Source organism: Aethalodelphis obliquidens, unplaced genomic scaffold (genome assembly GCF_003676395.1).
Source record: "Aethalodelphis obliquidens isolate GAN/ISIS:26980383/991018 unplaced genomic scaffold, ASM367639v1 scaffold42, whole genome shotgun sequence".
Taxonomy (NCBI): Eukaryota; Metazoa; Chordata; class Mammalia; order Artiodactyla; family Delphinidae; genus Aethalodelphis; species Aethalodelphis obliquidens.
The window spans coordinates 9,470,106-9,482,299 of record NW_020837986.1 but is presented as its reverse complement, the minus strand read 5'-3'; the positions used below and the strand labels follow the sequence as shown (position 1 = coordinate 9,482,299).

General features: G+C 49.5%; 1 protein-coding gene across 8 annotated transcripts in view; it reads left to right on the top strand.

Moving 5' to 3' along the window:
* DLGAP4 (DLG associated protein 4) overlaps nt 1-12,194 on the top strand; it is a 92,769-nt gene that overhangs the window by 27,626 nt on the left and 52,949 nt on the right. Inside the window, exons 1-2 of one of the 8 annotated variants that reach the window (XM_027078389.1) lie at nt 7,607-8,614; nt 9,305-9,402. The exons of 4 other annotated variants lie outside the window; for them this stretch is intronic. In XM_027078389.1, coding sequence (XP_026934190.1) covers nt 9,357-9,402 — 46 coding nt within the window. In that variant the 5' untranslated portion in view covers nt 7,607-8,614; nt 9,305-9,356. Of the gene's footprint in view, nt 1-7,606; nt 9,403-12,194 lie in introns of those variants that run through there. 3 more of the 8 variants (XM_027078387.1, XM_027078388.1, XM_027078391.1) reach the window with 3 other exon arrangements.

Below are 12,194 nucleotides of genomic sequence, written 5' to 3'. Positions count from 1 at the left end.
AATCCGTATTCTAGAGCTAAAAGGTTATTGTTTCTTGTCTCACTATAAGAAGCATGCTAAGGGAGGAAAAGGGACAGGGATGTGCCTCGGATCCCAGAAGAAGACCACGTCAGGGCCAGGTGAGAGCCGTAGTGCTGTCTCCCCACCCAGGTCTCCCTCATTTCTCTGTCCCTGGCCTGGGTCACCCTGGGGAGAGCTGGTGCATGGAGGTCTGGTTTGGCCAGTGAATAGGACAAAAGCAAGAAAAGTGGTCCCAAGTGGTTGGAGCTGGACTTGGCTCAGCCTGGAGCTGAACTGGGCTTGGAAAACACTTTCTGTCCAGGAACCTGCCCTCCCAGCCCTGGACCAGGCTCCGAGAGGATGGGAGAGACCAGACAGACAGGGCCTCTGCCCCTGGGAACTTAGGATCTGACAAGGGAGACAAGGCCTACAATTATGAGAGACTGTGTGACAGTCTGTAATTAAGCATCTGCTGAAGGAAAGCATTGTCTGAGAAGGAAGAAGTGAGCGTGACCCAGAGGAAACAAGAGCCCTCATGAGGGGGGCTGGATTCGCAGAGGCCGACATTGGGGCTGACGTTCCTGGGAATGGTTTCTGCAGAGGCACAGGTGTGGGGGCTAGACAGGGTAAGTGCATATTATGGAAACAGTAGACTAGTTTTGCTGATGCATCAGGGCTCAGGGAGGAGCCAGGAGATTGTAGGCAGCATAGAACGCGAGCTGAAGAGCAGAGGCTTTGGAGAGCCATGGAAGATTTTAGAGCCGGGATGGCACAGCTGGAGGATTTTTTCAAGATGAGTCAGGCTGGGTGAATTGGAATGAATGAAAGTGACAACAGGGAGGAGCTTTGTAGGCAACCTGGAGAAGGGAGAGGGCAGGGTTCGGGTGGAGCCCGTGCGAGAGGGAAGGGCCAGTTGGGGGAGCAGAGGATGTTGTGTTCTCTGAGGAGAGCCTGACCAGGGGGCCTGATGGGCCAGCGGGAAAGATGTTGGGTGTCGCTACTTGGAGCAGGAAATAATAGTCTGAGCACATTGCTCGCACACCTGCTCTGTGCCAGGACCCTCATGGATGCTCTCATGAAATCCTTACAGCAAGCCCGAGGCAGGTGGACTTACCGTCCCCATTTTACAAATAAGGAACATGTGGCTCAGACCCAAAGCTGACTGTCTGCAAATGCTGGCTCTTCCCACAGTTCAGCTCTGCTTCTTGGAAAGGAACCTCCTACTGTTAGGATCCCAGGAATCTGAGCCTTCTTGCCCCTTGAATTGGGGGCACCTAATACATCCCCTAAAGGACAGAACCCCCTACTTTCTAAAGACCTGGGAGATTGGGGCTGGGTAGCAGCTCAGAATTGCTTCAAGGTGGGAGAGTCAGGGAATTGAGGGGCCTTCACATCAGCAGTTTTACTCGCCAGGCTGTGAGCATCCTCCAGAGCTGGCTCTCGTGTGTGTCTAGTGCAACAGTGGGCATGTCCATGACTGGGCCCACTGGGATTCGCAGCCAGCCCCCACCGGAGAGGGTGGGCCCTGGCCCAGCCACAGAGGCAGGGAGGGACTTGACCGAGGTGCTCGCGACACAGGAGAGCCAGGTGATGAAGGTGATGAAGGCTATTTCCCAGGCTGCAGCCAGGGATAGCCACTGGGCAGAGGGAAGGGGAAGGGGACTGGTGCTGAAGAGCGGCTAGCAGGGGAGGCAGCAATGGTTGGCGGCAGTGTGCAGCTAGGAAACTGGTGGCCAGTCATTCTCGATGTGCCGCCCTGAGCAGGGCCTTGTCCTGGGGTCATGAGGCCACATGGCAGGCACAGCCTCTGTGTTCCGCTCACCCCACTCCTCCCTTGTCTCCAATAAACACCCCCAGGATCCTTCTGCCAGTCTACTTTGGCAAATTCATACCAAAATCAGGACAAAGGTTTTGATGAGGGATTTTTGTGCTCCTTTGGAACAGACACAGCCTGAGAAATGTTCGGATATTGGAACAGTGAACTAGACTGACCTGTGCTGTCCCTTTCAATTGTAGTTATTCACTTGATTAATGCTTTACCATTTGCCAGGTGCTTTCTTGTAAATGTGATCATTCTCATATGTATTCATTCTTTTCATTTCGTTTATAGCACATTGTTTCTGGATCATTAATATTTGTGTAGCCTGTTTTTTAATTTCAAAGCACTTACATCTACTTTATCTCATTAGGTTCTTATACAGCCCTAAGAGGATTGCTATTCTTGTCATCGTCATTTTCCAGAAAGTGACTTGCCCAAGGTCACTCTGGGATTCACTGGCTGAGCTGTTGTTCACTTATTCAACAAATATTTATTAAGTGCCTGCTGTGTGCCAGGCGACGAGCTGGCCCTGGGGATACAGTGGCAAGCAGAGCCGTCTTAGAGACTCAGCTTCTGACCTCCCAGAGTCCACAGAATCATCTAGGTGTAGCCAGGATTCACCCTAGCGCTCCTGACCCCCACCTTGGGCTCTTTCCACTGCAGACCCCTGGAATTTGGGCCTGAGGCTTAGATCTAGACTGTTGTAGCCTGTGAGCCTTCAGCCTGGAGCATCATGGTAAAGCAAGCCAAGGCAGCAGTCTCTGCAAACTGAACTTCAAAAGTGACAGAAGAGGTCTTTGGTAATGACTTAATTATTAACGAGAAGGTGAAGAAGGGCATCTCTACAGAAGGCCATCTGCTCCTCCCCAGGGGGAGGAAGTCGCTCAAGGGCTGCTGTACCTAAGATCCGGGCCTGAATTTTCTGCAGCCTCCAAATATTTGATTACAGTCTGCACAGGTGTGGAGCCCTGTGGCCATGTGCTAAGCTGGGGACCCTCCTTGCTTCCTTTAATATTAAATGAGATGAAATAAAGGCATATCTTAGGATATCAGTCTGGAAAGGACTCTCCCAGCCCCCTCATTTCCCATGAGTGGGAACCAAGTATTGGAGGGGACAGGATCCCATATTGAGAGAGACATTATTCTTCCCCTTCCCCTGTCTTACCAGCCTGACTTAATTTCCCCAGTCCTTCCTGTAGGAACCCTCCCCTCTCAGCTGTACCTACTGAGCATTCAAAGCCCTCTTGAAATCCTTCTTATGCCGTAAGGCCAAGTTTTTCTGAGTCTTCCCTGCTACTTTCTGCCCTGCCCAGAGGCCTGTGCTGTCCAGGCTGCCTCCATCTACTGTCAGAGGCTGACCACCTGTTCTGCAAGACTAGACCAGCAGCCCTTGAAGAGACGTCAAAATCCAGGTGTCTGGGCCCTGCCCTCAGGGAGTCTGATGCCTGAGACCTAGAGGGAAGCTTCTTGGGGTACATTTTGCTGGAGTTATTTTTTTATGTGCAAAAATTATGCTTCTATTGAGAAAGCAATACATGTATGTGGTTAAACATTTCAAACTTTGTAGGAAAAAAAGGGGTCCAGTGAAAAATTAGTCTTTCTCCCACCTAGGCTCCTAGATAATGACTGTGAGCAGTCTTGATGTTTCCTTCCAGAAATACTCTGCATACACGGGCAGCTGTGTCAATACATCCCATTTTATTACCTACTGCCTGCTGTTCTGTACCTTGTCTTCTTCACACAAGGATGTCTCTGTTGTCGGTATTCCCTGTGGGTACACACGTGGCTGTGTGGCAGTCCATTGACGGATGGACCACCCGTTGTTTGTCCAGTCCTCTGCTCAGGGACATTTAGGTTGTTCCCAGCCTTGCTGCTACGAGCAGCGCTGCAGCCAGCACCCTTCCCACCTGGCTGTATACATGTGGGCAAGCATCACTGTGGGAGCCATTCCTTCCTGCAAGTGAAATTGCTGTTTTGAAGAATCTGTGCACCTAAAAGTTTGTTACCTTCTTTTGCATTCTGAAAACCTATATATATATATATTTTAACATCTTTATTGGAGTATAATTGCTTTACAATGGTGTCTTAGTTTCTGCTTTATAACAAAGTGAATCAGCTGTACATATACATATATCCCCATATCCCTTCCCTCTTGCATCTCCCTCCCACCCACCCTCACTATCCCACCCCTCTAGGTGGTCACAGAGCACCGAGCTGATCTCCCTGTGCTATGCGGCTGCTTCCCACTAGCTATCTAGTTTACATTTGGTAGTGTATACATGTCCATGCCACTCTCTCACTTCGTCCCAGCTTACCCTTCCCCCTCCCCACGTCCTCAAGTCCATTCTCTACGTTTGCGTCTGCGTCTTTATTCCTGTCCTGCCCCTAGGTTCTGAAGAACCTTTTTTTTTTTTTTAGATTCCATATATATGTGTTAGCATACGATATTTGTTTTTCTCTTTCTGACTTAATTCACTCTGTATGACAGACTCTAGGTCCATCCACCTCACTACAAATAACTCAATTTCATTTCTTTTTATAGCTGAGTAATATTCCATTGTATATATGTGCCACATCTTCTTTATGCATTCATCTGTCAGTGGACACTTAGGTTGCTTCCATGTCCTGGCTATTGTAAATAGAGCTGCAGTGAACATTGTGGTACATGACTCTTTTTGAATTATGGTTTTCTCAGGGTATATGCCCAGTTGTGGGATTGCTGGGTCGTATGGTAGTTGCATTTTTAGTTTTTTAAGGAACCGCCATACTGTTCTCCATAGTGGCTGTATCAATTTACATTCCCACCAACAGTGCAAGAGGGTTCCCTTTTCTCCACACCCTCTCCAGCATTTATTGTTTGTAGATTTTTTGATGATGGCCATTCTGACTGGTGTGAGATGATACCTCACTGTAGTTTTGATTTGCATTTCTCTCATGATTAGTGATGTTGAGCATCCTTTCATGTGTTTGTTGGCAATCTGTATATCTTCTTTGGAGAAATGTCTGTTTAGGTCTTCTGCCCATTTTTGGATTGGGTTGTTTGTTCTTTTGATATTGAGCTGCATGAGCTGCTTGTAAATTTTGGAGATTAATCCTTTGTCAGTTGCTTCACTTGCAAATATTTTCTCCCATTCTGAGGGTTATCTTTTTGTCTTGTTTGTGGTTTCCTTTGCTGTGCAAAAGCTTTTAAGTTTCATTAGGTCCCATTTGTTTATTTTTGTTTTTATTTCCATTTCTCTAGGAGGTGGGTCAAAAAGGATCTTGCTGTGATTCATGTCGTAGAGTGTTCTGCCTATGTTTTCCTCTAAGAGTTTTATAGTGTCTGGTTTTACATTTAGGTCTTTAATCCATTTTGAGTTTATTTTTGTGTATGGTGTTAGGGAGTGTTCTAATTTCATTCTTTTACATGTAGCTGTCCCGTTTTCCCAGCACCACTTATTGAAGAGGCTGTGTTTTCTCCATTGTATATTCTTGCCTCCTTTAACAAAAATAAGGTGTAGGGCTTCCCTGGTGGCACAGTGGTTGAGAGTCCGCCTGCCGATGCAGGGGACACGGGTTCATGCCCCAGTCTGGGAAGATCCCACATGCCGCGGAGCGGCTGGGCCCATGAGCCATGGCCGCTGAGCCTGCGCATCCGGAGCCTGTGCTCCGCAATGGAAGAGGCCACAACAGTGAGAGGCCTGCGTACCGCAAAAAAAATGAGGTGTATATATTTTTTTCAGGGCTACTGATTTTTTAAAATTTTTTAAAAATTTTATTTATTCATTTTTGGCTGCGTTGGGTCTTCATTGCTGCACAAGGGCTTTTCTCTAGTTGCGGCGAGCGGGGACTACTCTTCGTTGCAATGCGTGAGCTTCTCATTGCGGTGGCTTCTCTTGTTGCAGAGCACAGGCTCTAGGCACACGGGCTTCAGTAGTTGTGGCACACGGGCTCAGTAGTTGTGGCTCACGGGCTCTAGAGCGCAGGCTCAGTAGGTGTGGCACACGGGCTTAGTTGCTCCGTGGCATGTGGGATCTTCCCCGACCAGGGCTCAAACCCATGTCCCCTGCATTGGCAGGCGGATTCTTAACCACTGTGCCACCAGGGAAACCCTAGGTGTATATATTTTTAAAAGCACCTTGCCCCCACCCCTGGATTCAAATTCCTTTCCTTGGTTAAGTACTGACAGTGCTAATCCAGCCCAGAGAGGGGGAGGAGGCTGGCCAGTCTTCGCTCAGAAGTCCTCAGCCAATGAGATCTCTCGAGTAAGGTGCAGATGGGAGGAAGTGAGGGATGAAGAGAAGAAATGGGCTGGAGGGATATCAGGAGTGGAGCCAGGACTGGGGGGAGGGGATTCTGTTACAGGTACCTGGGGACCTGTTTGTGACTTGGTCTCCAGGGAGGTATGCCCCCCCCATACACACACACACACACACACACACACATACACACACACACACACACACACACACACACGCACGCACATACACTGTGTCCTCCTTCCTGTGCTTCTCTGGTGTGTGCCGCACCTGCTTGGCAACGGCTGGGCCATCAAGCTCAATCATCCAGCAGATATTTACTGAGCTCCTGAATCCAGTGCTGGCTTGGCCACAATGTCCCTGTGCCTTTCCGAGCCTCAGTTTTCCTCATCTGAGAGGCAGGGAGGCTCATCCCTGCCTCTCTCATGCCACCAGCCTAGAGGGGAGATTTGGTAAACCAGCCATTGGGAAAACACCATAAAACAGATTACAGTGGTCTTAGCTAGACTGTGTCAGGCACCCTGGGGTCAGCGGAGAGTGAAGTTTGGACCAGTCCTGGGTGGGATGCTGTCTTAGTCCTGGGTCTTAGCAGATGGCCTGGTCGGCCCTCAGGCGGGGAGTTTTCAGGCAGCTGTTGGTGGCTCCTCTTGCTGTGCTAAGACCAGGTCAGGCTCGTCCCTGGGGTCTTCCTGAATTTGCCCTGCCCCAGGGGCTGCTCAGGATAAAGGAGTTGAGTTGACAGGTTGGGGAGAGGTAGTCAGAGAGACCAGGAAAGTCTCCACACAGTGGCCAGAGTTTGCCTCGTCCTCCAAGCCAACAGGAAGGCCCTTTTGGGTCCCGCTCTGGTCATTTCTGCAGCTCCTTTTTAGTCCTCAGTGGTGGCAGGGATGAGGAAGGGGACGTTCCATCATTTTTCTAATTTAATGACACTTTAAAGCATTAGCCGAGTTCCTCCCTCCTATTTTATCAACGGAGAGACCGAGGCGGGGGGTTGAGGGCCTCCTCCCACGTTTCCCAGCGAGTCAGCAGCCTCACTGGGATGAGAAGCCAGGTGTTCAGGCCTTAACTCTCACCATCTTTCCCACATCATCCCAGTCTTTAGTTTCACTTTGGGGTTAAAAACCAAAGTGAAAGAAAAAGGTAAAGCAGGAAGCAGCCGCTTCAGACCCAGCCCAGGCTGGGGTGGGCCCCGGGGGACCTCACTATGCCTCACTAAGAGAGGAGCAGGCCTCTTCCCTTGTTCTGGAGGCCCGGCCTGGGTGGGTGCCGGGTGGGACCCCGCAGGGAGAGGCGCCAGGCTGCAGACCAGGGTGGCCTTCTGGCCCGGCCTGCCCCTGCGTGGGGGAGAGCCAGTTCCACGGGTTCCCCGGTAAAGTCAGCCTCACCTGGGTGTGGCCCCAGGTGGGGAGCTACTGCCTTTGAAATTCCTGTCCTTCTGCGGCAGGGCTGGGCTGGAGGTGGGCCTGGGACATCAACCCTGGCTTCCCGAATCCAGCTTTCACAGAACAGTTCTACACTCCCTGAAGGTAAGAGCTAACGTCCTGTCTCCACTGAGAAAACTTTTAAACTTTCGGTCACTGTAGGCACTTACCTCACCCCCTGGCGGTTTCTTCTTAAGGACGCAGATGGCCTGAAAGCCTTTTGTCCTGGTTGCAGTCCCAGGGACTTGGAGAGCACAGGGCGTAAGGGAACCGGAGCCGTGCTTCTCCAGTTGATAGGTGGCCTCCGACAAGCCCCTTCCTGGCTCTGGACCTCAATCCCCATTTGTTTCTTGGCAGGAGCTCTAGCTCTGCTGTTCAGCCGAATAGCGTTTGGTCCCCTGGTGAGACCAAAATCATAACACACGTTTGGTTCGCCTGTGTACTTCAAAGATTAGCCGTTGCCTAACTCACTGGGGTCTCAAGTTCCTGTTTCTCTGTGCTTTTTCTAAGGAAGTTCTCAGCCTTGCCAGAGCAGATAATGGTAGCAATTTTGTTGCTTCAGCGAATAGGATTTTCGTCTACTTCTCCTCTGCTCTGCGTGATCCCAAGGTCCCCAGGCGCAGAGCTGTGTTCGTTCAAGTCCACTCCCTGACGGCACACGCTGAGCACACAGTAGGTGACCTGGAAGTTGTGGCTGAGTGACTGCACTGATGAGCCACACCCATTAGCCACACTGCTCCCCTGGGTGGCAGAACCTGGCACCTACAAAGCCCGACTGTGTACGGAAGCCCACACACCGATGGTCGGGCAGCCCCGTAGTTAAGAGCATAGCCCTGGAGTTATGCTGCCGGGGTTCAGATCCTGGGATGCCACCTGGAGCTGTGAGGCTTTGGCAAGTTGCTTAACCTCTCTGGGCCTCCGTTTCTTCACTTGCAAAATAGAGGTGATGATATTACCTGAGTCACTGCGCGAGGACAAGAGAGAGAATGTGTGTGTGTGTAAAGCACTCAGGACAGTGCCAGGCACAGAGGAAGCACTTAAGAAATGTTTGCCCCTGCTCTTCTTGATATCCAGGGGGAGACAGAAGACTTGAAATATTTAAAGACTGTGCATGTCCCATGTCTGGAAAGATGCAGGTGCGCTTGGTATTTGGAGAGGAGTTAATCATTCGATGGCTCTTTGTTGAGTGTGGGGCTCTGATGGGGAAGATGCAGCGAATCAAGGCAGGCTTTAGAGAGGAGGTGACCTTCAGGACCTCAGAAGCTGGGTAGGCTCCAAGTGGATGGAGATTTTTAAGGGGAGGCTTCCCTGGGGACGGGAGGGGAGGCAGGGGCTGGTTGTCCAGGGGCCTGGGGAGCTGAGATCAGGCTAGAGAAGCCTGCCCAGGGCTGTCAGAGTCCACCAGGCACTCAGAGTCAGGGTTTATCTCGGCAGGGTCATCACTCCATTGGGCAGTATCCTGCTGGGGACTTCAATGAAGAGTCTGCTCTTGAGTGTGTTGTGAATACAGTAATAGTTCAAGGCTCTCCTGGAACTTTCTTGCCTTCCCAAGCTTCCCACGCTTCATGACGTGACTGTTGGCCCAGCACAGAGCATGGTAGCAGTCAGGAGGTGTTTGCCTGTGGGGTAGGGGGAGCAGGGCTTGTCTGACAGCACCTATAAAGGCAGGGCTGCCACTGCTACTGCTGCCCCAGCAGTCTTCTCAAAGGGGGTGCACGCAGCAGTGCGTGGGAACAGCCCAGGGGAAGAGGACTTGGGTTCATCCCAGCCAGCTCCTCCCCACCCCGCCTCCACTTTCTTCCCAAACAATCAGCCATTCATCCCAGGTGCTGAGCCAGGGGAAGGAGAGGGAACAAGACAAACCTGGTCTCTTTCCTCATGGAGCTTGGAGACCTCATCCAGCATGGAGACCCCATTCAAGCAGGTACAGACACACAACATACTGTCTAATTGGGATGAGTCCTGAAGGAAACATAGTTGCCGAGAGGGACTTATTCAGAGAAGATGGGGAAGGCATCTCAGGGAAGGTGGGGTGGGGGATGGGAAGGAGGCAGTTAAGGCAGACTGGGAACAGCAGGGGGCAAGACCCTGAGGTATAAAGTGTTTGGTGTATTTAGGGAACTGGGAGAGGTTTGGGTTATGTCTGGAAGGGTCTGCAAGGTCAGGCAGGGCCTGGCTGGGCTTGGCAAGCCTGGGTAGGTCTGAGGCCAACAGCTTTGCTCACCCAGAGGTGTGATAACGAAAGTATTACAAGTGATTTTTGTTTTAAAATTAACATCAGAGCTTCTGAATACTTGAATCGTCATCATTATTATTATTATCATCATCATCAGGTTTTCATACTGATCATTAGTCATCAAGAAAAGGCTTCTTCAGCACTCCCTACTTATTGCTAATGCCCTTTCACATACTACTTCACAATTCACAAAGCCCTGTTGCTTCTGTTGCTGAGGGAGGCGGGTTGCAGTTATTACTGCTGTTTTTAGAAATGATGGAACAGAGAGGTAAAGTGACTTGTCCAGAGTCATACAGCTTAATCAAGATTTGAAGTCCTGATTCACTACTCTTTCTGTACTACCAACTGCTTTTGTTTAAGAAGGCCAACGCAAAAGTTGCTATTTCTTTTTAGCCAGATTGCCATTCCAAAATGATCACAGTTTAAAAGTTTGGGTATAGAATGATGTAACAGTAATTATGTTAGGGCAATGGGATTAAAATCACTTTTTAACTGTTTTCTATAATGTTATACAATATATTTATAGTTCTTTTTTAAGTTTTAATTTTTTTAACCTCCACACAATCTCCCATCCAACTTCTTTCCAAGGTTCTAACACATCCATTTCTACCCTTGTAGATCTCCAGTCTTTTTGATTTTATATTTAAATTCTTTCTTTTTCTTTTATTTCTATTCCCTGAATCTCAGGAAAGAGATTGTAGCAGATTATAAATCAGCCCCTGCTCACAAATACATTTAAGTCAAACCAGAAATCAACACTTCATGCTTAAAGTAGCTTTCAGTATTTTATTTTATGACTTCTGGATATTGGGTGGAAAATCAGTTTGATAGCTGGGGCTCATTTGTAGAGAGTTCCTCAGTAGACTCTGCACTAGCCCACTTTTTAAAAAACTGTGTTAAAGTGCACATAAAACTTTACCACATGGACTTCCCTGGTTGTCCAGTAGTAAAGAATCCGCTTTCCACCGCAGGGTTCGATCCCTGGTTGGGGAAGTAAGATCCCACATGTTGCATGGCACAGCCAAAAAATAAATTACCGCTTATACTATTTTTAAGTGTGCAGTTCAGTGATATTAAGTACACTCACATTGTTTTACAACTATCACCACCCTCCATCTCCAGAACTCTTTTCATCTTGCAAAACTGAAACTCTATACCTATTAAACAACTTCCCATTCCCTCCTCCCCCACCCCCTGGAAACCACCCTTCTACTTTCCGACTATATGAATTTAACTACTCCAGGTAACTTATTCATTAGTCCATTTTAAGGAGGTATATTTGAAAGGGAGAGTAGGTTTCATCTGGAAATAATGAACTCTTGGTTAACTTTCCAAGTTGATGCACACTGCAGCTCTCAGCTTTTTTTTTTTGTTTTTTTGTTTTTTGCGGTACGCGGGCCTCTCATTGTTGTGGCCTCTCCCGTTGTGGAGCACAGGCTCCGGACGCACGGGCTCAGCGGCCATGGCTCACGAGCCCAGCCGCTCCGCGGCATGTGGGATCTTCCCAGACCGGGGCACGAACCTGTGTCCCCTGCATCGGCAGTAGGATGCTCAACCACTGCGCCACCAGGGAAGCCCAGCTCTCAGCTTTATGTGTTCCAGCAGAGTTTTTAAAAGGCTGCTCCTCTCCCAGGAGGGCTTTTCCCACAGAGGCAGTGTTGGTTCCAGCGCCCATGGTGGCTGCGTGGAGCCTGGACGCAGCTTCAGGATCCTTCTTAACACAGGCAGGTACTACCAATTAACCAGAAGTAGCACACCTTTTGGAACCTGTGCCGTCCACAACCTAGTGCAGTGCCCAACTTTTACAGATGGGTGTCAGTCCTAGGAGGGGAAGGGACCATTTGAGGGGCAAGTGATATCACAGGTCTCTTTGTGAGAGACGAAAAGGGCCTGGTAGGACAGCCCGAAGCCTGGGGAGGTGATTAGTATGCTTGTAAAAACATCAGGGCAGAGCAGCTCCCAGAGGGGTAGAAGTTGTCAAGGTAAAGTCCGCTTTCTTCAGATGCTCTTTGGGATGCTGGCTTGGGCTTGAGGTCTTTGTAAAAGTGTATTCTAGTCAGAGTCTGCCAGCAGAAGGGAGAGACCAAATTTGTCTTTCTACGGTGATTTCTAAGCTTTGTAGGAATGTGTGTGTCAGCCTCCTTGTCAGCCAACTTGTATTTTTGTTGTGAGACCGGATGCTGTGAAGGTTGGGTTCTGGAGACTGCAACCTGGAAGGTTTGCACTCACTTAGCAGATAGAACACTTGCTGTGTGACGCTGAACAAATCCCTCAAACTCTCTGAGCCTCCATTTCCTCAGCAGCACAAGGGGCGATGGTGAAAACATCTCTTTGTGGGGCTCAAATATAAGGACCTCAGACAGTGACTGGGCCAGGGCAGTAGCCAGCGATGCCCGAGCAGGCAATAAACACCGGTAACTATGACGATTAGTCGCTGATATTCAGCAAGTCCTTACAGTTGCGGGGTGCTGGTGACTTTC